Source organism: Molothrus aeneus, chromosome Z (genome assembly GCF_037042795.1).
Source record: "Molothrus aeneus isolate 106 chromosome Z, BPBGC_Maene_1.0, whole genome shotgun sequence".
NCBI lineage: Eukaryota > Metazoa > Chordata > Aves > Passeriformes > Icteridae > Molothrus > Molothrus aeneus.
Genome location: NC_089680.1, coordinates 47,883,591 through 47,910,258, shown reverse-complemented (window position 1 = coordinate 47,910,258; position 26,668 = coordinate 47,883,591). Strand labels below are relative to the sequence as shown.

The window sequence follows — 26,668 nt, the reverse complement described above, 5'->3', positions numbered from 1 at the left end:
TATACAGATACAAACATTCTAGATACTGCAATTCTTGGTTACACAAAGAGAAAAAATTTGTATTTATACAGTGTTCTCATCATAATTTACAAAAGTCAATTCTTTGTAAAAGACAACATCCTTTTCAAGAGCCGCTGGCATATTGCAGTGTATCACTCATCAAGGCCATTTCTGATTTTAAACTGAGGCAATTTCTTAGGCTATCTCTCATGTAGTAGTACACAGCTTAGAGCCTGCTGGTTGTGTTTGATCAGTCACTGCAGTCTGTCAGAAGGATGCAGTTCTCCTTGGGGAACAATCAATACCGGCAAAGAGAACTACTGTGCTGTAACTGTGGTACTAACATTGTGCGTCAATGGGACGCAACTCCACTTCATGTCACTCACCAAGACAAAACAAACCAGATAAAGCAAACAAACACCAGACACGTACCATAAAATCATAACAATCAAAATTATTGATTTTCAGTTCTATTAAAAACCTCACAGATAGGCCCAGAATGTCACAAGTGTATCTGCATGTCAGTCAGAGAACGATTTTGGAGTAAAATAATCTCAGAAGTGGCCTTAGCTATTGCATCACATTTTACCATTTATTTCCATATATCATGGAAAGTTTTGTCTGAACCAAGTCTCTACAGCTCCTGAAAGGAGTGTGTAGTGAGGTGGGGGTCGGTGTGGTCTGCCGGGCCTGCACTGAGAGGACAAGAGGAAATGGCCTTGATCTGAGACACGGGAGATTCAGACTAGGTATTAGAAAAAAAATTTGTCACTCTCAGGGTGGTCAGGCACTGGAATATGTTTCCCGGGAGGTGGTGGAGTCACCATCCCTGGAAGATTTTAAAGGTCTCTTCGGTGAAGCACCCAGCTGGTGCGCGAAGCCGCTGCAGTGGCGGCAGCGCCCGTGTCCCTGCGGGAAGCGCTGAGGGCGCGGTGCCGCGGCGCCCCCTGCCGGCCCTGGGGAAGAGAGTCCGCGCCCACCGGCGGCGCCGCTTGCTGCGCCCGGGAGAAGGCGCGGCCGGACCGGGAATGGCGGCGCCCATTGGTGCGACCGGGAGAAGGCGCGGCCAGACAGGGAATGGCGGCGCCCATTGGTGCGGATGGAAAGAGGCGCGGCGGCGCCGGCAGCGGCGGCGCAGTCGCGGGCGAGCCTTGGGGCTGTCGCCATCTCGCCATGGCTCGCGAGTTCGAGTTGTGCCCCGGGCGGCGCGTCGGCGGCGACCAGCCCTGCTTCATCATCGCCGAGATCGGGCAGAACCACCAGGGCGACCTGGACATCGCCAAGCGCATGATCCGCATGGTCAAGGTGCGAGGGGGGGAGGCGGGTGAGGGAGAGCGCCGGGCCGCGGCCTGGGTTTATTCCAGACACAGATTGTCTGCAGGGAGACCCTTGCATTTGACTTTGATGAAGGGTCTCGAGTGCTTGTCCAGTGAGGAGCGGCTCAGGGAGCTGTGGTTCTTCAGCCTGGAGAAGAGGAGGCTCAGGGGTGATATGATCACTCTTTACAACTTCCTGAGAGGAGAGTGTGGCCAGGTGGGGCTCGGCCTCTTCTGCCAGGCTGCTAGTGACAGGATGAGAGGACGTGGCCTCAAGCTGTGCCACAGAGGTTAAGGCTGGCCATCAGGAAGAATTTCTTCACGGAGAGGCCGAACAGACGTCGCAGCGGGCTGCCCAGGGAGGTGGTGGAGTCGCTGTCCGTGGAGGTGTTTAAAGAAAGACTGGACGTGGCACTTGGTGCCATGGTCTGTTTGACAAGGTGGAGCTCAGTCACCTCAAGGACTCGATGATCTCAGAGGTCTTTTCCCACTAATTAATCTGTGATCTTTTGTTATGGCTGCAGCCCCGCAGCTGGGGCATGAGCTTACGGGGAATTTAGGAAGTATCTGAACCATTAAGCTGCTGAACCATCTCTAATGAACCTCCAGTTTGACTTGGTTGACATCAGGGCTTTATTGCAGTAAAGCTTGTGTCATCCAGTAAAACAGTCAAACTGCTTTCAAATTTGATGTTATATCCATTAGATAGAAAACCACACATCATCACAGCTCAGGACATGGTGTATTCAGTTATGTGACTGGGCTGAAAGTGGAGACCAGCCTAATGAGGATTTGTCTTTACTGTGTGACTTCATATGAATTATTATTCCTTCAAATGTATTATTATTCCTAGAGGTGTTCAAGAGTGTCTGGTGCTGGTGACATGATCTAGGGATAACTGTGGTGATGCTGGGTGGATGGTTGGACTGGATGATCTTAAAAGTTTCTTCCAGCTTTGATGATGCTATGAATTTCAGTTTCATACTCCTTGTTCCATAGAATCCTGTGTCCTTTTTAATGTAACATTATCAGTGACAGCTGATCTGGTGAAAAACCACAGAAGTCAACTCTTCGAATAAGCAACATGCATAGCTAAGTAGTTTTGTAGGTTTAATATGGTTTCTCTGAACTGCTGCTCTACTAAGTGTATCAGGACTCTGAAATAAAAGGGTTCACACGTGTGTAGGTCCACAGTCACTCTGTGTTCATTACCATTTCTGTGAGTGCAGGTTCACTTGCAGTTCCGCTCAGTGTGCACCAGCTTGTTTTGCAGGACTGCGGAGCAGACTGTGCTAAGTTCCAGAAGAGTGAACTGGAGTACAAATTCAACAAGAAAGCCTTAGAAAGGCCCTACACCTCTAAACACTCCTGGGGAAAGACTTATGGGGAACACAAGCGCCACTTGGAGTTCAGTCATGACCAATACAGAGAGCTAAAGAAGTATGCAGAGGAGATTGGCATTTTCTTCACAGCTTCTGGCATGGATGAGGTATGTAAGCCATACTGGAATGACAAGGGGAGTCTGGCTGTTGTGTCTGTTGGATATTACTTAGGTGTGATAGTTTTTACAGAAAAAGAATATACAGAAAATCAATTTCTTAACTGAGACACCTAGAGTAATTTGCCAGTTCACCTGTGTTCCTATAATGGTTGGCTGAATATTTTGGAAGACTTGCCACATGTTGAGATACTTTTCAGAGTAATTAGTATTAGGGACAAGGCTTCATTTTGACCTTCATGAACAATTGAGCCTTTGAGAGTATAGATCAAGATAGCAATCAGACTGCTCTCCAGTGTTGTCTGGTATGTTGGTTTCAAGCATATCAAACTTCTTTCTATATTTAAACCAGATTCCTTTCTTGATCTAATCCCCATTATTTCCCTCTTTTTTTCCACCCTCCTTGTTGTTTACTAGACCCTTGTGGTGTTTCTAAGCAGTAGGAGTTTTATGCCCCTATTTCTTTTACTAATCTCATGGAGTGGATAACACCTTGTCCTGTTACTGCTGAATCATTTACTGATTTTTGCCAGTGGGCTCTTGAACAGTCAGTCACCAGCTTCACAACTCCATGAAACTCCTGCTGCTGTTCCCCCTTAGACATGTATACTTGTAGCTGTTGCGTGTCATTTGCCTCAGGATAATGGTAGTGACAGTATTAACAAATGCAACATACAGTTCATATGTGTAAGCTGTAAAGGTCAGGTAACACTTGAACTTCAGTATAGATGAGAGATTACAGATTTATTTTTCTTTGTGGCCTAGAAAAGACAGAGAACCAAATGGAAAGTAAGTACCAGAAGTAAGCTAGCCACTCTTGCATATGGCCAGCAGAACCATGTCCGTGGCTTTCTGGAAGTAGACATACCCAGGATAGGACAAGGAAGTGATTTACTTAATGTTTTAAGGCAATCTATTCTGTGTCTCACTCTTGCAATCAGAGACAATTCCTGATACATGAGTGTTATTTCTTACAATTTGTCTCTCTCTTCATCTGATGATAGACAAATATGCTATGTGTATATGGCAATAACTCAGTGCCATGGATTCAGAAATAGATCTGTGAAAAGAGAGTGTGGTGATGTTTCTTTTATTGCTCTCTTCACATCTAGAAGACCTGCTGAACAACATGCATTCCTTTAAGAAAGGAGAACACAGGAATCTCGGACTTCTGTATCTGGGATCTTAAAAAACCCACGTGCCTTTGGGGAGAAGAAAACCCGCACATTCCTTCTTTGATGTTGAAACCTCTAGTCTCTAAAGGCTGTAGTACAACACAGAACGCCTTTTATAGGCAGCAGCTAAGATCACTTTCTGCTGCTCGGATCCCTCTTTTTTTCTGCTGTGCTCTTTATCAGCTAATTAACAGAAGTGATACATGTTTGTGCCTTCTTTTTGAGCAGTAATTACATTACACCCTAATATTTCTGGTGGCATTTCTGTAAGACAGGAGTTTGGAACTTAAAATATTTCATAAATTGACATAAAAACTCTTTAAGAATGCATTAACTTCTGAAAGTTTTTATACGTTAACTTCTGTAAATTTAACATAATCTCCGGAGGTCCAGATACATCAAAGAGGTTAAATTGTGTGTTTAACTATATGAGGAAATTATTTAAGTGATGTGTGAAATAAATAAAAAAGCCTTTGAATAACTTTTTTATTTATTCTGTTCTGGTGTGTACTGGAGACAAACCAGGATCTCATTGAACCACTCCCTTTGATGTCATTTCTGTTATTTGAAATTACTTCCTGGTTCTTGAATCTCTTAAAGAAGAGCTGCTAATTTTCAAGAGATATTTACCAAATGAAGAGTGGCCTTAGATGCAAGGTCTACCTGTCATATTTAATTTTTTGCCATCTCCTGAGATGAGATCTGTGTCTTTTTAATATAGGTTACTCATTGTCTTTATGCACAATACATCTGAATAAACTGTATTAAATAGTGAACAGAGATGTTATACATAGCAGGTACAAGAAATTTAATCTCCATCATACTGATGGTAGCAAAATTAGACTGAATAAGGCGTTATTATCTTTGTGGACATTAGCATTCTTTCTCTGGTGTTAAGTAAATGTAACTGCAACAAGAAAAGAGCTGAAGCAATTAAAAGTGTTTGTGGGTGGTTGACAAGGGGCAAAGGTAACTGTTTTATTATTTTTCCCAGAGGTGAATGAAGGATTTAAATACCTCTTGCCTGTGATAGATTTGGAATTTAAATTTTCTTCCAATAAAGTACTAATTTTTAAAAGGCCACTTACTTACCCATTTTCAGGAAGTCTCTAATAATTCTTGAATTGTTGGGCATATTTTTAGAGAAAGGCAGAGTATAATTAGCATTTAAATAAACAGTTTTATAGTCTTTGCTTTGGCATATTTTATTGTCTAGTATCTTTCCTAAAAGGAAACTAATTTTGAATTTCCCTTCTTGGGCACTTTTGGGTTTTTTTCCTGGTGCTTATTTAATATGCCCATACAAGTTTTCAGTATGATGAATCTGTTCTACTATCTGTAGTTTTAAACACTCTGTAGCTTAATCTTTCTGATCTGCAAGACACGTGTGGCAGGAAAACTCGGTGCATGCTTGTATCACATTTCTTCTTCAACAGGCAGACTTCCATCTGCAGGTAGTTGCTCTCTCTGGTAGTGTTTAAAAAAAAGAGAGAAAAAAGCAAGAATGTTGTGATACACAGGTTCATCTGCAAGATGAGATGGAGCTCTGCTTGCTTGTACTAAGCAGCAGACTGTAGAGCTGGTGAGACCAGAGACTGCCTTGAGACAGTGATCCCAGTCAAAACTTTGCACTAAAACAGAAGTATGAAAGAAGGCATCGTAATTATACTCCACCTGGAGGGAAATCAGAAACTAATATTGTCAAGATAGCAAATGCTACTTCAGGAGCAGTGTTTTTTGTGTATAATACTGTATAAAACCCACCTGTTTAATTAAGCTTTGGGTTTGTTGTGTCAAACAGTTGTTTATTTCCAAGCACAGTAGTTCTTGATCCCTTGCTCCAGCTGAAATGGAGTGTTAAAACATTATTTCTTTTCCTTGTAGATGGCTGTGGAATTTCTACATGAACTGGATGTTCCATTTTTCAAAGTAGGATCAGGAGATACAAATAATTTTCCATATTTGGAAAAGACTGCAAAGAAAGGTAAGCATTTTCTTTGAGCCATCTTGGTGAACATCACAATTTCTCAGTAGCTCAGTTATTACATTTTTCCTCCAGTTGATTTTTGGGAAGAAAATCTGAAGTTTCTTTATATTTCAGACTTTGAAAAAAAAGTTTTACCCAGAGTTCTTTTCTAGTTTTACTGAATTAATTTACTTTAAAGAATTTAATTTAATCTTGGGTAGCTTTCTTGTTGACATAGGACAAAACTTGTGCATATTTTCTAATGGCTAGGTCGCCCAATGGTGATTTCCAGTGGGATGCAGTCGATGAGCACAATGCATCAGGTTTATCAGATTGTGAAGCCCATAAATCCAAACTTCTGCTTCCTGCAGTGCACCAGCGCGTACCCGCTTCAGCCAGAGGACGTCAATCTCCGTGTTATATCGGTCAGTGAGTAACCCCCAGAGCGTGCTGTGGGTAGGGTGGCAGAGAAGGGTTGTGTGCTTTTACTGAGATACACTTCCAGGTCTTAAGGTGTGCTGGAATTTGCTTCTGAGAAGTTACAGGATGTGTCACCTTCCTCTAATTCACACTGAAGTTGAAAGATCCACTGGGTCCTTTTTTAGCAGAACTCATCTTTGAGGAATATGATAAAGGATATTGCTGGAGTATTCACAGTTCAACAGAGGAAAACATGACATGGTTATCAGGTTAACCCTGTGCTTTATAGTGCTAAGAAAAATCATGTAGACTGTTATCATTAAGAAGGTGCATGAAGTGAGAATGTAATTCTAAATAGGGAGTTAGACCAGAAACTTTGTTAAAAAAGTTTCATGTGACTATCAGAGCCATGAAGAAAATTGATTCGACCCTACTATAGTTTCCTTCATTTGAAATGTTACTTGTATATGCCAAATAGTGATGTGAGAAAGTTTTCCCAAACTGGCCAGTGTTCAAGCACTACCTTAGATCTATGCACACATAATATATTATTTTTAATAGAATGACACATGGCTGCATTTAAGTGCTTTTAGGACTTGGTGACTGTTCTCTGTGCTTGGATTAAAAGGTTGCTTCAGATTTTAAATACAATGTTGAAGAAATCTGTTTTGGATACAGATTAAGTTTAACCAATCCACTGGGTTCTTGGATAAAAATAGGATACTATTACTGTTACTTAGGCTGATAGAGGCCTTGAAGACCTTGAATAGTAGAAGTGTATTAAAAGGAGAAATGTAAGTTGTAGAAGAGAATATGCTTCCTTTTTCTTGTCAGTATTGATAATATTAGTCAGATTTGGAATGTGGTGATTGGTAATGCAGTGTAACTTGTTGAATTTAAAACGTTGCATTCTCTGCATATCCAACTGCTTGTTTTATGGCACAGTATTAGTCCACTGCAGTTATCACTGTTAAATTTGCTTTGTTTTTGAAACTGCTGCCTTGGTAATTCAGACCAACTCTGTCATGATTCAAGGCATATCAGTCAGCTTTTCCTGATATCCCCATTGGCTATTCGGGGCATGAAACTGGCATAGCCATTTCAGTGGCAGCAGTTGCTATGGGTGCTAAAGTACTGGAACGCCACGTGACTCTCGACAAAACATGGAAAGGAAGCGACCACCAAGCATCTCTGGAGCCAAATGAGCTGGCAGACTTAGTGAAAGCCATCCGTACTGTGGAAAAAGCAATGGGTTCTCCAATCAAACAGCTCTTGCCCTGTGAAATGGCTTGCAATGAAAAGGTAACTTTTGATTTTAGTTTGTGTAAACCTGCAACTAATTTAGACCTATAGCTAATAACTCTGTATTCAGAAAAATAGGCTGTGAATTGTTTATTGCAGTAGCATTTCTGCCTCTGCACTTAGAAAATTTCACACTGCATAATGTTGGCAGTTTTGATTATAATAGAGTTATATGTTTATCATCCAGTGGTTACCTAAGTTGAGTAACAGCCTGGAATCATTTAGGTTGGAAAAGACTCATGAGGTCATTTAGTCCAACCTAACACTGCCAAGCCCAACCACTAATGTATGTTCCTAAGTGCCATGTCTACGCATTTTAAATAACTCCAGGAATCATGTCTCAACTGCTTCCATGTTGTAGACTGTTTGAGTGCTTGATCACCCTTTTAGAGAAGAAATTTTTCCTAATATCTAGTCTAACCCTCCCCTGGCACAGCTTGAGGCCATTTCCTCTTGTTCTGTCATTTGCTGCCTGGGAGAAGAGACCACTCAGCTGACTACAGCCTCCTTTCATGGAGTTATAGACAGTGATAAGGCCCCCTCTGAGCTTCCTTTTCTCCAGGCTAAACACCCCCCAGCTCCCTCAGCCACTTTTCAAAGGACTTGTGCTCCAGACCTTTCACCAGCTTTGTGGCCCTTCTTTGGATTCACTCCAGCATTTCAATGTCCTTCTTGTAGTAAGGGACCCAGAACTGGACATGAGACTTGAGGTGTGGCCTCACAGTGTCAGGTACTTGGCAATAGTAATAGGAATATTACCTCTATGATTTTATATTAACTGCTTTTACACTAAACTAAAATACCTGTCATTCTAATCAGATTCCCTCCATTGTGACTTGAAAAATTCCAGTGAGCTACTGTCCAGTTTCAGAAAACATCCGCATGTTCCTGGCAGCCTAGTTAGAGTGAGAGTAACCATGCTAAATTAATCTTCATTTGGAATAAGTAATGGAGAAGGCAGTTCTACACAACCTAAGTTCTAAAATAACTGCAGAACATTTTTTATCCTTTTATGTTAAACTAAGCTAGCAATGTATTTAACTTCAACATTGTTTTTTTCCCCCTCCCTGTAGCTGGGAAAGTCGGTAGTAGCAAAAGTGGCAATTCCTGAAGGTGCAGTATTGACACTTGACATGCTGACGGTGAAGGTGGGAGAGCCAAAGGGATTTCCTCCAGAATGCATCTTTGACCTCGTGGGCCAGAAGGTTAAAAGAAGTATTGAAGAAGATGAAACCATCACTGAGCAAGCAGTGGAAAATCACGTAAAAAAAGTGAAGTGCTAAACCAAAGCACTCCATTCCATATTTCTCAATGTACTACCATGCAATGTGGTTGAGAATAGCAGCATGGTAGATTAGAAGAAAGTGGTGTAATTATGAGGGTACAAACAGGATAGAATTTTCAGGGTCTTGTTACCAGGAAGTTTCAGAAGCAAAGGGGATATAAATTATGAAGATTTTATTAGAAACTGTATAGCATTGTGCCTAGGAAATGCCATGATCCTCTCTTCTCCATTTCACTTAATCTAGATTAATTTGGAGTTCTGCCAAATAAAAGACCACAGTCTGCTGCTTTCCAGCTTCCCTTTTCTGTTAAGAATACAGTAAATTATGAGAATTTTGTCTACACTTTGAATTGCTCTAGCCCTGTGTTATGGTTTGACACTGGCACAATGCCAGTGCCCTTATGAGAATACCCTCTCCCTGGTTTCTGCTGTGAGATGTGACCAGGAATAAGCAAAGCAGGTTCTCACTTAGGAAAAAAAAATTTATTAATTAAACTACAAGGGAAAGGAAAAAAAAAAAAGGAAACACACAAGGAAAATGAAAACTTCACAAACACATCTCCTCTTCCTCTCCACTAAATTCTCAATACAGTACATTCTCAAATCATCAACTCTCAGTCCGGCACTACCTTTTAGAATACTCAGTCTTCAGTTTATCAAGAGAAGGAGTCTTTCTTGTGCCAATGGTGACTTCTTTTCATGTCCAGCACTCTCACTACTGAACACGGACCAGAGCTGCTTCTAGGGTCGACTTTTAAGGATGCTTCGTTCCACTCTAAAAAGGCACAGTCTCAACTTTGGGACATCTGTTCCCCCCATATTTTTCACCCTCTGGGGCCGAGGAGCACCAACACTGAACCCTCTTGGTTCTGTGGCCATTGCCTCCCCCTAGAATGCAGTCCCTGTATCACAAGGAACATGGCTCTGTCCATGGCTGTACAAAAAGAGTCCAGCAAAAGCCACTCCATCATCTCTTCCCACTAAGATTCTTCTCTATTCTTCCAACATCTCTCACTTGCCCAGACCTCTCTCACACTTGCCCATTTCTTTCTTCATCTTCTACTCTATCTTTCTTCTAGGAAAGGTTATTGTTCTGTAAAGTTTTCATTGACTGAAAAGGGGTTAAAAGCTCCTACACGCGGCCAGCTGCACCCCCCCTTCTTCTCCGTCCCAGCCGTGCTGCCGGCGCAGGCCCATGTTTATCAAGTCTCAAGGTTACAGTCCCAGGCAGCGGCTCTCTCTCTCTCTGTCTCCCAGGGGGGGCTGCCCGATGGCTCCCGGTCTCTCTCTCTTCCACCCCCGGGCTCAGGCCTACCTCTCTCGGCCTCATGGCTTTCCCCTCCCCCTGCCCAGCCAGCAGCTGGGCCGGGGGAGAGACCCGAACTCTTTCCCGCCGGAAACCCAAAAGGGCCCTCCCAGGGGAGAGCTCTGCTTTTAACCCCGTGTTCTCAGAGGCGGATCCATGTCCCAATGGCCACATTAAGTGCCAATATTAAAATCTAAGCACCAATTAGCCTCACCACAGCATCCCAGAAAACATATTTCCTGTCAAACCACCACACCCTGTATCTTTCGATACACCTCTCTTTTCTGCCATTTGCCTCACCTGTGTGATAGCAGGACTCTGGTTGGAGTTGAATACAGATAAGTGAAGGTTTACAGTGAACAGAAAACTTAAATGCAACCTGGATGGATTTTTTTTAAGATGAAAGTCTTAAAAGTGTCATGATAAAGCATTGGGTTGCAGCAATCTGTATTCTGTGGGAAAATGGGCTTCATGAGAAAGCTAATTTCTCAAGAGACAGTACCAGGAAAGGAAGCATAGGGGTATTTAGAAAGGTCCCATTTAAGGAGCAAGAGAGCCTTTTTTGAACTGAAAGGCCAAAAGGCATGCCAGAGAGATTGAGGAGGGAAGAAAAGTAGATCTGAGATGAATCAGTGGAAATAAGTTTAACTTATGCTTCAGAAATTCTGAAAAGCATCTATGGCAAGTTGAGTGAAGTCTGGAATATTAAGTCGATTCTGCAGAGCAGAATCGGGGTGGGGGCAACTTCTCAGGTAGGAAGCCAAATGCTGGTGAAATTTGAGCAGCTTTTTTTTTTCTGTCCTAGCCAGAATCCTGTACATTGGGATTTTTCTCCCAAAACTGGTGTGTGAGATCGCTGAGGCTGACTGCCTGACTACATCACACCATTATGCTTCAGCATGATGGCCAGTACATGATTTGTGTGGTCTGCTCTTGCATCCCAGCTTCTCACTTGAAAAGTGAGAAATGCAATACCACTCCTATTGCCTGCTGCTTTTCCCTTTGACCAGAAGGGAGCTGTATAGCCGCAGCTGCAAGCCATTAATTCTTCAAGTACCTTGCTTAGGACAGAACTGCTTTGCAAAAATTAATCTTTTTTCTGTGGTGGAATCACTTACTAGTGATGGTTACTTGGAACTTGCTACCTTTTTGTCATGAGTTGGTGGAGTATCTTGAATTTGGTGGTGAGTGGTTTTGTACCTATAAACTGTTTACTTTCAAAATGTGCAATTCTGAGGAAACTGTATTCATATCTTTATAAGGGGAAGCAGAGGTTGAGTCATATACTTGACCATATATGGTCAAGTGATCTGTGACTGATGCAGTATGCTTGCCTTACATTAAAAAACTACTTAATTGTTAAAAGATTTTTTTTTTCATTTCAAATTTGAAAAATAAATTTAGCTTATAAAACAAGCTCTTGTTTCTGCATTTCAGCCTATGGTCAGACCTTGCCTTTGCCAGCACTGGTGATGCAGTATTATAATACCCTTTAGTATTTGAACACTGTAACATTACCTGACCAGTTTCAAATAGCAGTGGTTTTTCACTCTGGGCTGGTTCTGGAGACAGCTGTAAGCAAAAGCTCCAGAAATGTCCAGGACTTTAATAATGTATTGGTGGGGGGGAAACATGCATATACAGAAAATTGCAAGCTGTGTCCCGTAGTTTTATGTGAATGTTGCAAATGGGACGCAAAGATAAATGGGCCACAAATGCACCTCTGGCCTGGTGTTTTCATTCCACCTGTGAGCCCTGCAGATATTTCATCCTCTTAGGGGTTGTACACAGCTTCTTCTCATGCTGTCACTCAGTGGAAGGAATAGGGCCACCCAAAAGTCCGATTCAGAGCTTCTGTCACATGTAAGACCAGCTAGTGACTATTAAATGTGGCCACAGAAGCTCCAGTTCCAGAAGGGACCTTTCCAAGAGTCAGTGCCAGACTTTGATTTTTCCAAGATGACACTTAAATATGAGCTAATTCACTTAGTGCATTTATTATTCAAATCTGACCTTGTTAATGATAACAATATGCAGTATAAAATCTTGAAGCTTGAATCAAACTAAACCTGTTGCCATACACAATTGCAGCCTCTCCAGGCTGATAAGGGGAGGGAGTTCATTAAAAAAAATTTCAAAAAGTCAATATCCATGTTCCAGTCTGAGTTGTAATATGTATCTTTCAACCTGACTTCTTCCATTTTGCAAGTTGAAAAATACTACATACGGCACTTCAGGTAGTACAGCAACACCATTTATAAATCAAATCATCTTTCCCCATTGAAAAACACATATACATTTAAAAAATACAGTTGATTTTCTTGAACTTACTGTTACAAGTTGAAAAAAGTACAACAATAGCATACTGCACTTTGAGTGGTATATCGACGTCATTTAAAAAAGTGAGGTCACCTTCCCTCACTGAAAAAAAAATACACATTAAAAATCACAGTTGGTTTTCCTAAACTTATGTTACCTTCTAAAAGCATCATAATTACAACTTTGATACAACAGAGATGAATTCATGTAGAAAATTGCTGAAGTGGCATTAGCAGAAAAAGCATGAACTAGTAGGCTTATTTCTTACGTTAGTTTGCATGTTCTAATGGACCCTTCCCAGAGTCTCAGGGCTGGATAAACTGGTTCTGTGAATTTGCAGCAGAAGGTGTGCAAATGAGCCATGCCATCGCTAACATTATAGAATGAAAGGATTCCTGCTTCATAATCTAGAAAAATGCCAATGCAATCAGGATCATCTTCTAGCAGGATGGGGATTCTCTCTCCGTTGTGAAATGCCCAGTATTCAAAATCAAACTTGTTAAGGCACCAAGATGCTCTATTCCAGCCCAGTCGACAGGCTTCAGAGTCTCCTTTCCTGCCAATGGTCAGGTAGGCTGCACCAATCCACCGCCTCTCTCCAGCACAAAGCAGGTCAACTTCCCAGTAATGGCTCCCAGAAAGGAATGCGTCTCTGCTTAGCACTTGCCATAATTTATCAGATCTCTGGGGACTACAGGGGCAAAGTATTCTCCTCCAGCTACAGCTTACTTCAAGGTGGTCTTCTGACAATTTCAGTTTTGGGTGAATGCTGTCATATTCCCAGGTTGGTGATCTTGCATCTGCAGTAAAAGCCATAATCATACTTGCTACATTTCTCATGACCCTTGGAAAAAGTCCAGGTTATAGAACACCTGCAAAGGAGCTCACAGTTTGAAGTGCCTTGGGACAGTCAGAAAGCCTGCAGTCCCGGGAACATGGGCTGGAAAAGGCATGCCGAGGCAGTCAGAGCAGGCCACTAATATTGCTGCCTCCACACCTTTTGTGATCTGGGCCAACCATGGTGATGGGGACCTCAGCCACAGCACCAAGGTTGCTTTACATTTTGAGTTAGGGCTCAGCCAGAAAGCCCACAGGTCCAAGGACACTGGGTCTGGAAAAGGCATTCCAGTCAGAGCAAGACAGGGACCCAACATTGCTAGGGATGGGATTCAGCTAGCCACAAAGCCTACATCTCCAGGGACACTGGGGCTGGAAAATTTATGCTAAGTGCATAAAGCAGTGAACCAACACTGCTGTCCCCACACCTTTCTAATGTAGGGCACCAACGTGATGCGCACCTTGGCCACAGCACTAAGCTGCCATTTGGGCTAAGGTCAGGATTTCAGGGAGCCACAGAGCCCACAGCTCCAGAGACACTGCAAAAGGCATGCCAAGGGAATCACAGCAGGGCACCAACACTGGTGCCTCCACACATTTCTAATCTGGATCACTCATGGTGATGGGATAAGGAGAAGCCATACACAGAGTGTTACTGTCCTGTGGTCTGTTCAGCCTGGAGGAGACTAAAGGGAGACCTCACTGTAATTTACATCTTCCTTGTGAGGGGGAGAGAAGGGGCAGGCACTGATCTCTTCTCTGTGGTGACAATGACAGGACCTGAGGGAATGAAAATTCTGTCAAGCAGGGCTGAGGTTAGGAAGAGGTTAGGAAAGGTTCCCCAGAGGGTGTTTGGGCACTGGAACAGGCTCCCCAGGGAAGTGATCACAGCACCAACCCTGACAGAGCTCAAGAAGCGCTTGGACAACGCTCCCAGATTTGTGGTACTGTGCAGGCCCAGGAGTTGGACCCTAGTGATTTTTGTGGGTCCATTCCAGCTCAGGAGATTCTAGGACTCTAGCATAATCATACTAACGTTTTAAGAAAAGCAACCGATCAAGAGGAGTCAAGGTTTTCAGCACTGTCCCAGGCTCCTTCTTTGCAGTGAGATTAAGGCTACTGAAAACATCTGGGCAAAGATGAAAAGGGACAGCTTAGGGAGTCTGCCAGTTTTTCAACAATCATTTTCCAACTTCATGGACAAACTATGTTACTAACTATGTTACTTTTTCTGGGGAGGGGCTACTCATTCTATGCTTTCAGCATTATGCTCTTTGTATAGCATAGAGATGCTGGACTAGTGTTCCCACAGAAATACACAATTGAGCACAACACCAAGTAATCAGACCTGATTCCTTTAAAACTGGCCCTTATCAGATGAAAATAGGCAGCTGAAGATAGCTGCAGATGCTTGCTGCAGAGCACCTCTATGATGCTTTCTAGCAGTCCTACACACATCCTGCAGTCTTTCAGATCAGATCCGACTATTTGCCCCAGCAACCTGCTACTGTCTTTTCGGTGGCAATTCTCTGATAAAGGCTTAAAAGGCAGCTGGGTGAAATGTGATGGCCAGTGTTGCCTGCTCACTCAAAGAGCAGCAGGATTTTCCCATGGTTATTTAGCTTTGTGCCTCTGTGCCCCATTAGGAAAAACTGCTTGCCTTCATTATGCCAAAGGTCATTGAAGGATGAACTAATAGCTCAAAGATAAAAAGATTTCTAAATAGAACATGTCAGTTCAGCTTTACAGTACTAAAAATCGTCAATTTTTTTCAGACTGAGGCAGATCACCAGGTACATAAATTAAAAAAAGCTTTCAAATTTTAGACGTACTCCAATGCCAGAGCACTTGCATTCAATTGTAACTGAGAGAATAGATACATTCTATAGGTGTGATGGTCTACATTAAATTGTATTGAAATACCTGATGGAACTGGGGGGGGAAAAAAGCAACAGACAAACCAAAGATCATCTTCAGAGTTGGAAGAGAAATCTCTTAGTTCCTAAATCACCACTCTATCACCTAAATCACCTATGACAGCATTACACTCATGCTGACAGAAAGCAGTACCCATGCCTGAAACACTGCTGTTTCTCCAGATGATTTGGTAAAAAGTCCTGTTCTTACTTAAAAAGTACACTTTATTTGCAAAGAGAGCAGAAGAAAGCAAAATTCAGAGCTCTCCCAGGTTCCTTCTTTAAGCTGGGCTTCCAATGGTTTCTGTAGAATGGACTGCAGAGCTCTGATGAAGTGTTTATAATGGTTAAGTAAGTGTTCAAACGAGAGCAGTATTGGATGCCACTTTTCTAATGGGTGTCTGGATTCCTTAATTTCCTTCTCAATTTCTGTGTACTTCTGAGAGCAGAAAGCCAAACACTACAATTAGCAGAGACTGTGACATGAAAGGACTCTTCCATCCCAGCTCCCATACACCACAGAGCAAGGACAGCTCCAACATGAGGTAAACCTATGGGCCATAACAGGCAAACTTTGCTGAGATCAGCCTGCCTTTTAGCTCATTAGCCTGCCCATTACCTCCTCCTGCCAGTGGAGCCATCCCAGACATGGAGAACGCAACAGCCACAGTTAAAGAGATCCCTCCAAGATGGAAATGAGTTTAGCCTAGCCAGGACCCTTTGTGGGAAATCCCATCAATGGCAAAATCAAACTATTAAGTTTTAAAAACAATTTGAAGGATAAAATCCAACTTCCCCACAAGAAAATCTCCACAAAATCACAAAGAGCAGCTCCTGTGTGTAGGTGTGTTGCTAGCACACACAGCAGAATGCCAGGGCCGTATCACAGCAATGGAAACTCCAGTCTGACACATTGCAAGGATGCAAAAATGCTCCAGAGGCATCATCCTCTAGGAAACTGCATCTTTTGTCTTGTGTCAGGGCATAAGCACAGGCAACATAATCTTTCCAAGGAAGGTGAAGATTATCGCCTGTAGGAAAAAAGAACAGCATTGCTCCCTCCAGTGAAGTGGAGGCTTACAGTGATTAGGATTTCTTGCAATTAAGGAATTTACAGATTTTAACTTCCCTCCTGAGGTTGCCTGAAGACTGGCTTTTCTCATATCTTTATATTACACTGGACAAGGAAAGACTTGATACAGCATTTGTCTTCAAGATTAAGAGACATGTCTTTTCCATCTATGCTTAAAATTAACATGAATTTCATACAGACCTGAAATCAATGCCACAGCAGGAAGACCTGCTCAAAAATCAGGAACCAAATTTGTTCACCAAAACAGCAACACAAAGCAAATTAAAAAGCGCTTAGGAAGATGCTGCTTACAAACAGAAGGATCTATAGAAGACATCACTAGAGAAATTTACCAAGGACTGTCAGGGTAAGAGGTAGAAAGAGACCGTACAATATCACCTCCAGCAAATTAATATGATCACTGTCCTGTTGTATTTGTCTGATTCAATGTGTGAAGGTCTCGAGAGCTTCAAGCTGTTCTTCACAGGACCTCAAATGCTGATCATATGTTCCCAGAGCTTGCTGAGTCTTTTCATCAATGAAGATTTTTGCCAGACTCTCTTCCTCCCAAAGAAGTAACTGAAGCTCAGTAATTTTTTCTGACAGCTGCTGTATAATCATATCAGCATGTGCCTATGGATAAAGCAGAAGAATGTCTCCTCCCTGCTCAACAGACCATAAACATTTCAGACATTGCTCTTTCAGGCTTATAGTGCTATATTTTGGTTGAATTTTACTGATTTTCTCCATCTCTTCAGAAACATGTCTCTACCCCTTAAGGGAGCACAGATATGTTCTACCTGCTGATGTCTGGATGGAAAAGAGTGAGAGAAGATTCCAAAAGAAGATTTATGTCAAAAAATCTGGTTTCAGCTGGAATTAACAGGTTACCATTTGTAACAAGAAACAGATCTTTTCCTTCAGTAGCAAGACTTTGACTGCTTTTAAAGCAAGCCAGAGACAAGTAAGTGGTAGGAAGAGAAAGCCTCCAAAAGAAAGTAGCATCAGGCCAAGTCTCTAAAGCCCCCTCAAGCTCTTACTGACATTTCTGTAACAGAAGTGCCTAGTGATGCTCCTTAGAGCAGAAGTAATTTCATGCTCTATAAATGAGGTGCAGCTTAGCATACATTCCCATTCTTAAGACAGAATCAACAGAACTGTTCCAGTGTTTACTCAACTCTGAATCCAGAAAATTCAATAATGCAGTTCAGTCCATATCATACAAGTTCAGTGCATATCATACAAGATACATAAGTGTAGCCAGAATAACATAGGCAGCTGGGGCTGCCTACTATTCCTCTGCATAAAAATTTTACCCTTGGTCTCCCAGAGATGTTCAGCTGATCAAGGAATGAGGATCAGGTCTTTGGAGACTCTCCCTCTTCCCTCTCTTTGGTAGTGTAATATATTGTGATGAATACAGGGAAAACACTCTTCTCCTGGGAAGTAGAGTAGCCACCCTATAGATGGCTGGGTCTTAGAATAGCTACAGAGAACACAAAATGTCTCCCCTTGGAAAATGACCATCCAGTGGAGAACGAAATCACACTTTACTTTCACATCATTTACAGCCTGCTCTATGCTCCTTCTGTTGCCGTCTTCTTCCTCTTTTCTCCCTTCTAGATTCTTCAAGCACAATGCCATGAGTTCCTATACAACAATGAAACAAAATAAAATGCTGTTTTGTAACACCTGTAAAAACCAGAAACAACTATCCAGCTTGATTTTCATATAGGGGGGTACTGAAATACACTGTTTCAGAATTGGAATATTCTGAATTGGAAGGTGAAACTCTTAAATGAAAGGCCTTCTATGAGGCTTATTAAGGCCAGTATAGTGATGAACCATAAGGATTTCAGCATTTCACCTGGTGGTTACACTGGTAAGGTTTAGACAGCTGGGCAAATTAGCACCACCTTCTTAAGGCACAGGGAAACCCAAAGTGAAAAAAACATATCCATCTTTAATCTATGGTGCTGTGTATTTCCATTACGTGCTAATGCATTTAGCAGCTGAAGGGCAACTAAGTACTTTTATTTAGAGGATAAGTGGAAGGCTCCACATATCTAAAAATCCAGTGAATGTTCAGGATGCTTCCCAGTGTACAAATGACCAATCAGTTACCTCACTATTGCCACAGTGATGCTGTAGTCTGAACGTCTGCAACAGCTAATAGTGTCAGCATGGCTAGTAATCAGTCACAGTATCTGTGACACTTCTCAGATTATGGTGTGCCCAGCACAGCATAATCAATGTTCTGCTTATATCTTGCTCCATTTTCTCACCTGCAGCCCTCTGAAACTGGCTGCCCTCTGCCCAGGAGGTTGAACAATCTTGAAATGCCTGCTCATGTATTTTTGACATTAGTAACAGGAAGGATACAGGCAATGCTGCCCCACAGTTCTCTCAGTGCACTGGTGCTAAAACAGGCCCTCAGTAAATACCAGGTAAGCTAGTGCCGCCTGTAGCTGCTATCAGTGTCCTCTTCTGCAGCTGAGACCCAGTCAAGAACACCTGCATGCACATCTAGCAGGTCACTGCAACAGCCCCAGGGCACCACAGCATTTAAACTCTGCAGCATGGACAAACAGAGCATGAAGTGTTGCTTCATGAGCAACAGTTTGCATTTCTGACATGTCTCCTTAGAAAACACCTGCAGTTCGTCATTTGAGTATGACAGAGTCAGAAGAAAATGGGCTCCCAGCAAAAGCCAGAGACTCTGCATCTAGAAGGCCCTTGGCACAGACACATCCATGCAAGCAGGTAAATGTTCTTGCATAGAGCAAGACACTAATGCTATTTATTCCAGCCACAGTTTTCTAGTCTTGTCCCTGAACAACCAGAAGAGTTCTACACCACTAGAGGATTCAGGAATTCTACCAGGTACCAGCCTTCCTTAGTTTATTTTGCAGCCTAGACCTCATTCCTTTCCTCAAAGACTGACAAAGACCACAGAGAAAAACCCAATCTTCCTTCTTTGCTAGGAACACACATCACTTTGTGTACTCACAACAGTGACCATATGCAAATACTTATATTAATCAGAAGCATTTCTGGTTAAGCATTACTTTCTTTACAGAGATACATGAAAGAGCTGCTTCCTACCAATTGAGGACTGTGCCAGCAACCCATGTCATTCACCCTTAGGAATCGACTCTGAAAATCTTCCTTTAGGGATTGCCTGGGTTTTTTAACTCATTCAAATGAAAACACTGTAAAAGCAAGGATTTCTGAGATGACACTCAAAGCTCCAGTCAAGCTCACAGGACACATATCAAGTGCAAAGAATGCTGATCCTGTGTGCTGCATTCAGGAGCACAGGGAATATCCTTTTCAATGATTTTAAACAATCTCTGCTCCAAGGATGAAGCAGCTGATGGATCTCTCACAGTGATTTTCATGTCTTCTTAGCACTCACAGCTAGGATCTGCTGAAAGAGCTGTGGAAGATTCTCAGTGCAAGAAGTGCTGCCTGGCTGATGTCACACCACAAGGGCTGTACTGAATAACTGCTCACAGCAAACAAAATCACTAGTCAAAATACCATCACTTACGCTAAAGCTATTGATAGTTTGTGCCTAAAATCTCTGCAGCCCTAAGCCAGTAGATGTCAGCAGATACTTCCTAGGGACAGAGGGTCACACGGGAGTACAAGTTTCTACCCCACTCACTTCCTGATTTAGCAGAAACAAGTCTTTATCAACAGCACATGCTTCCTTCCCTCTGTCCATCAGACCCCCAGGGAAGCAGCACAATTTGTAGATTTGTGCACTTTGCCTCAGATCAGGTTGCCACTGCACAATACGTGCATCACTCACCCACTGCCACCCTGTCGTGAAGGGAACGCAAACACTTTAGTGAGTTCCCACCTGGAAGAGGGACACTTTGGATGAAAGCAGACCAGCAGGCAGGTGCAGTGTGCTGCATTGCTCAGATGTCTTGAATAGTTTTACCTCTGTGCTGCTGTTTGCACAGCCCTCTTCCCTTGTAATGCTCTGTAACATGAAGTGCAATGGAACTCTCCAAGAGTTTATCATGACCTGTATACCAGCTCACAATCTGTGTGAACTTCCAAGCAGGAAGTTCTGTAGGAACTGTTTCTTCCTAGTGTTTTCTGCAGGAAACCTCCTCATAGCACTCCTATATCACACAAGGAGTGAGAAGAAACTTTCTGAAGTTAGGGGGAAAAAAAGGAAAAAAGAAAAAAGGAGAAGAAAAGAAAAAAGAAAAGAAAAGAAAAGAAAAGAAAAGAAAAGAAAAGAAAAGAAAAGAAAAGAAAAGAAAAGAAAAGAAAAGAAAAGAAAAGAAAAGAAAAGAAAAGAAAAGAAAAGAAATAGAAAAGAGAAAAGAAAAAGAAAAAGAAAAGAAAGAAGAGAAGCTTCTGAACATCAAACTTCTCTGTTACAGTATTTTAAGTCTCCCAAGGTTAGCACCACAGCATGCAGGCCTTAGTAAGCCTCCTCGCAGGGTTTCCAAGTAAAACAGTACATGTAGGAGTATTGGCAAGCTTGCAAAACTTCCTGAGGGTATTTGGTGGACAGCTACACTGGCATAAAGAAAAAAATCTTAGGGAAGAATCCCTGGGCTGGCTGTGGCTGGGATGGAGTTTATTTTCCTCATAGCAACCCTTGTGGTGCTGTGTTTCAGATGTGACTATTCTGTAAGTGCACAGAAGACTAGAAAGGGAAACAAGCAGGACATGACCCCTACTAATCAAAGAGTAGTACCATATAACATCATGTTCTGCAAACTGGAAGAGGGGTGTTTAGGTGGGCTAGCTGCCTTTTGCTCAGGAACTGTATGGTGAGGGTCTGCCTTTGCATCACTTTTGTTCTTTTTCTCTTCCCTCCACTTCTTCTCTTATTAAACTTATTTTTATCTCAATCCATGAATTTTCTTGGTTTTAATGTTTCTCTTCCCCTGTCCCACTGGGCAAGGAAGCAGAATAAGCAGGCAGCTGTGTTGTGCTTATCTGCCTACTGGGGTTAACCTACAACATCCCAGCGGAGTTATTAGAGAACTGTGAATGGGCAGTCGTGATCTAACCAGCTACAATGGTGGGGCCAGGGAACCTTACCCTGAGGCATCTATGCTTTGGTCAAAGGTTGTTCTAGCCTGTCAATAAAAACAAATTTCCTGGGACAGCCACACTGATTCCACATACAAGGTCTGAGGATAAAATGCTGCTGCATGTGATCTAACAGTGAAAGTCACTTCCTCCTTGCCCCTTAATTTATATACCTGTTTTGTGGATGCTTGGGTGTGACTGATTGACTCTTTCCTTTTCGTACACAACCCACATCCTTGTGCAGTGGCATCAGGCTGACCTTGTCTGTATGGGGTCTACAAAGTACTTGTTGAACTACAGAAAATACAGAAACTTTGTTCTTAGTTAACACAGTCTACAAACCTTGAACTCCACAAGGCGTTGATGAGGCGAGCAAAGTAAGGCTAAAGGCTGATGATCGGCTTAGTTCTGTGGCACTGCACTAGTACTCACAGATACCACCATGACACTCTAGCCAAAGAAAACCCAGAGGCACGCGTTTCAGAAACGAGGGGACAACCGGCAAGACATGGAATGAGGAAGGTCTTGTCTCAGCTCCAGTTTCAGCCCCGCTCCGCGGCACAGCGGCCCCGGCCGGCACTCACCGGCGTGCGGCGGGCGGCCTGCGGCAGGAGGCAGGCGCGGTTCCCGCGGTGCGGCCCAGCGCCGGGCACAGCGCACACACGCAGCACCCGCAGTCCTCGCAGAACAGCTCCAGCGGCCGCCCGGCATGGGCCCCGCACAGCCGCGGCTCCCCCTGCGCCATGCCGGAGGGCGGGGAGGAGAAGGATGCGGAGCCGGCAGCTGAGGGAGAGGCGGATACGGGGCAGGCGGGGCAGGGAGAGGGGGATGCGTGGCCGGCGTGTGGAGGGTGTGCGCAGCGAGCGGCGGTGCCGCCCTTCGGGCAGGCGAGCTGTGGCCGTGGCCGTGGCCGTGGCCGTGGCCGTGGCCGTGACTGTGGCCGTGACTGTGGCCGTGGCCGTGACGGCGGAGGGCGGCCGGGCCCCGCCGTGCCTCCTGCCCGGCTCACTCGCCGCCGGAGCGGGGACCCGCAGCCAGTGCCGGCAGGAGCCGAGACCCGCAGCGGGACAGCAGGTGCCCTGGGAACTGCCTCCGTCCGGAGCCCGGGCTGGAAAACTGACCGATTTGTGGAATTTCAGCAGCGTCGGTGTGGGGTAGGCTTCACTGTTATGGCTGAGCAAAACACTTACCTGATACAAAATGCGGGGGGAAAATTGTCTTCAGGATATGTTTTGTCAGTTTCTAATTTTCAATTAGAACTTTGTGCTTTGAATGGTCTCATTTACAGAAATCAAAATAGAGCGCTCATGCTCTTACAGAGCTTGCACACTTACCTTCATTGGCTGTTAACTCTACATTCAACCAAATTCATACTAGTTTTTTAACATGCTTTGTTCTTCCTGTGAATAAAAGCAGTAGAGAGTATTCACACACACACAACACATGATGTGAAAAAATAGGAAGATATTGTAAAACTGAGCATTTTGCTGCAACATGTGGGAGTCAGAATACGTATTAGTACATAAGAATGTGGAGTACTGAGGAACAAGGGCAGTCTTGCTGAAATTCATGCATCAGGCAGAATTTCATGCCTGCGAAGACGCTGCTAACATAACCAATAATTTAGAAAGTGCCTTTTGTACATACAAAAGTCAGGTTTTTTTTCTTGGAAAGTGTTTCATACAGACCCCAGGATAGAGTCATGGAATCTTAGGGATCATTATGGATATCTGTAGATTGTTTGCTCTTGTTCTACACACACAAAGAAAAGTGCTAATGCCTGCTTTAATAAAATAAGAGTTTCAGGTGCAGTTTCACCTGCTCTGGTGCTTGACCAAACTCAGAAAGAAAGGTTTTCCTACTGTCACTCAACATTTTTCTCATTACAAATGGAGCCATGTTGTTTCACTGTGCTTTTCCAAGGGAAAATCTCTCTTTTAATCTCATCTTCTCAATCTACGCCCATAGAGGAGCTGTAGACAGTGCTGAATTCTCTGACAGAGGCTGAACAATTCCAGTTCTTTGCCTGTGTGTTTTGAAATGCCAAGCTTCAGTTCCACTACTATGTTTGCAGCTCCTGCAGGAGGGTTTTCCTGATGCAGTCTGTGCCCTGTCCAGAGGAACGTGTGTGTTAAGTAAAGAATCTCATCTGGCCATTCAGGAGCACTCTGTCAGTCACAGCACCAGAGACTGTCACTGCTGGGACTGAGGCCCCTTCACAGGGCTCTCTCCAGTGAGCCAAAGGGTCCCTGCCTGACTCCTACTCACACAGTCAGACAAGGCTTCCCTAAGAGTTCAACCCCAGCTTTCCAGCAACAGCATCTCAGACCTCTGGATCTCTGAAGAGATTTATTTATGGTTTGGTAACAGAGTAACACCTCCAGCTGGTGCCTCAAGTAGGAATCCTGAACAAAGGATTACCTGGATTTTTATACCCTCACAGAAAGTCTGGGCTCTTCCTGCCGAGTCCTTGGCTCCCACAGTGCCTCAGTGTCCAGTCACCTGGCTGGGTCACAGGCCCCTGTGTCCTTTGCCTTTCCAAACGTTGGCAACTCCTGACCTCTTGCCTCAGGCTCCCGGGCAGAGCTCAACCTGCAGCTCCCACTGCAGCTGCACCCTGAGCTACCTTCACAGAATGTTCATCCCTTTTTTTGGATTGAGCATATCTGCTAATATATTAAAAGGGGAAAAGAAAGCTTTTGCAGCATTTTACACTGCCCTTACTTACAACATTATTACAAGTAACAGAATTAAGGCTAACATTGTTGTCATAGGGTAGAAATTATTATCAAAACAAGATCATGAAAGATTCTTGAAACTCATTTATTCTCCAACTTGTTAATAATTCACTACCTGTTGGATATGAGGCTGATGTATCAGTTTTCTTAACAAAAAATTTTAACAGCAAAATAAGAACACAGAAAGACAGCATATGGTCCCTCCTATTAGATTCTAGTTTGATTTTTTTGTGAGATTATCTTGTTAAGCACTACATCTGCAGGTTGTGTATCATTTGCTTCTATTGCAAGTGGGCTGGACTGATACTATTGCGCATACTTTCTCCATTCCTCGAACCCTTCCTGTATTTTATATATAAAATACTGGGTCATGCATTCTTTTCCATCCAGAAGGCTGGTGTTAGCTGGAATACAAGCTCCTGACATAGCTGAGTGGCTTCCAAAGAAACTTTCTGCCTGTGCTATGGGTTGTGACGGAACATTCCAAACATTCCACAGCGCGAAATTTAAGGTTTGTGGCCATTTTTGTTGAAAAGGCTTCTGCCCAGCCTGATAGCTGATCTGCTATCACTGGCAAATGCTTATACGCAGCCGTAGGAGTCCACAGAGTCTATTTGTAGTCACTGAAAAGGGAAGTAGGCTCAGTTAGTCATCCTATCTCTGAGCTTGGTCTCATACTTGAGAACTTCTGGTAGGCTGTAGGGAAGCTGTCTGTGATCCTTCTTGCAGTGGTATAAATTCCTGGAGCTACCCATTTTTTCTTCTTTTTTTATTTGGCTAGCTGTTGCCTCTGCCTCTCCACCTACTTTATTGTGAAACCTTCTAACCACACAGATTAAATATCTCTTGGGAAGAGTTGGCTTCCCCTCTGTAGACCACATTCCATCATAATCTTGTGTCGCCTCCCACTTTTCCCACTGTTTCTTTTCTTCTCTTGAGCAGTCCTCCTCATACATGGTCTCAGAGTCTCTCAAATTTCGCCAACTGGAGCCACAACAGCACATTCTCTATCATAGGTAGAGGCATTAGGCTCACTGGATTCAAGGTGTTACATCTCTTTTATATTATCTGCCATTGTGAAGATCAGCTCATATCTATGTGCCCATTGCGTGTTAGTGCTTGGGCTGCAGACTGTCACATCCCACTGCTCCACGTCATGTGGGATATGAACTGTTTCAGGATAAGGGGAACAAGTAATTTCTAATATTTTTGCTGTTGTTGCCACTGACTTAGGCTGGTGCTTCTGCTGCAAATGAAGCTAATTTAACTAATATGCAACTGGTCTCTGATGGGGTCCTGAATTATGCTTTACCGCTCCATGGGTTATTCCTTTACATTCTTGAGCATACAGATTGAAGGGTTTTGTATAATCTAGGAGCCCAAGACCAGAGGCAGACACCAGAGCTCCTTTTATTGCTGTGTAAACTTATTCTTTCTCCAGGGCCGATGCAATAGACTTTATGTCTTTGTTCTTGGTTTCCTCAGTTAGAGGCTTAGTCAATTCCTCTACTGCAGGAATCTATGGCAAACAAAATCCCACATGTCTGAGCAAACCTGGTACATGATTTTATGACTGGATGTGGGAGCCTAATTATGGCCTCTATTCTTTTTTGACCTGTCGTTCATCATCCCTTTCCAAAGTAAAGTGTAAATATTTAACTTCTTCTCTGGCACAGCTGAAGTTTGGATGGAGATGCAGGCTGTTCCCTCTTTTGGCAGTACATAAATGCATACTGTCTAATATATAAACACTCTTGTCACAATTAGGCAATGACACATCATCTACATATTGTAAAAGAACCAATGCCCAGTAACTTTATAACTTTATTGCAGTGCGTTAAGTCCCAAAATTCTCTGCAGATTCAATGGGTCTAACCTTCTATATCCTGAAGACCATAACAGAACTTTCAAGCATTTTCATGTTTACAAGGTTTGTTTGGTTGTTTTTAATAAACACAGAATTATCATCATTACAAGCAAGTACTAGTCCAGAGGAAATCTCATATATGTACAAAAAATAATGCAGTGTTTCCAGCTGACCTAAACTTTCTGGAGAACCTGCTCTTGGTATTTCAAGTTTACGCCACAACAATCAATTCAAATAGTTACAACAACACACAGTTTGAAGATGAACATTCCTTTACATGCAGATCTCCCTGAATCCCCCATTTTGGAGACACCATGTGCACATAATAGCAACAGAGGGTGAACTATTTTATATAATGTTTTGTGCGCTCTCCAAAGACATGTTTTGTCTGTGCAGGAATTGCCTCAAAAAAGAACTGTAAGGTGATGCACGGATCGCCTTGGAGATCTGCTGTGGATATGGATACAGCCCAGCACAGACTGACACTCCGTCCCAAAAAAATGGGAAAAACCCATTTTGTTTCCCTGCCCAAAAAAATGGCTGTGGGCAGTGAGAGCTCACTGGGTGCTGTCAGAGCTCTCCTC

General features: G+C 43.2%; 2 protein-coding genes across 2 annotated transcripts; one reads left to right on the top strand and one right to left on the bottom strand.

Moving 5' to 3' along the window:
• Positions 1 to 1,151: 1,151 nt before the first annotated feature.
• Positions 1,152 to 11,684, top strand: NANS (N-acetylneuraminate synthase). Its single transcript, XM_066569552.1, has 6 exons — positions 1,152 to 1,305; positions 2,590 to 2,805; positions 5,874 to 5,973; positions 6,226 to 6,380; positions 7,411 to 7,677; positions 8,751 to 11,684. Exons 1-6 carry the CDS (start codon positions 1,174 to 1,176, stop codon positions 8,958 to 8,960), a joined length of 1,080 nt encoding a protein of 359 aa, XP_066425649.1. The 5' UTR covers positions 1,152 to 1,173; the 3' UTR covers positions 8,961 to 11,684.
• Positions 11,685 to 12,851: 1,167 nt separating this feature from the next.
• On the bottom strand, positions 12,852 to 22,224 carry LOC136569388 (tripartite motif-containing protein 14-like). The gene is given in 7 exon segments (XM_066569784.1): positions 12,852 to 13,387; positions 14,461 to 14,555; positions 15,619 to 15,779; positions 16,812 to 17,045; positions 17,967 to 18,062; positions 22,064 to 22,116; positions 22,119 to 22,224. Coding segments are annotated over 7 exon segments (1,281 nt in total).
• Between the last annotated feature and the right edge of the window lie 4,444 nt (positions 22,225 to 26,668).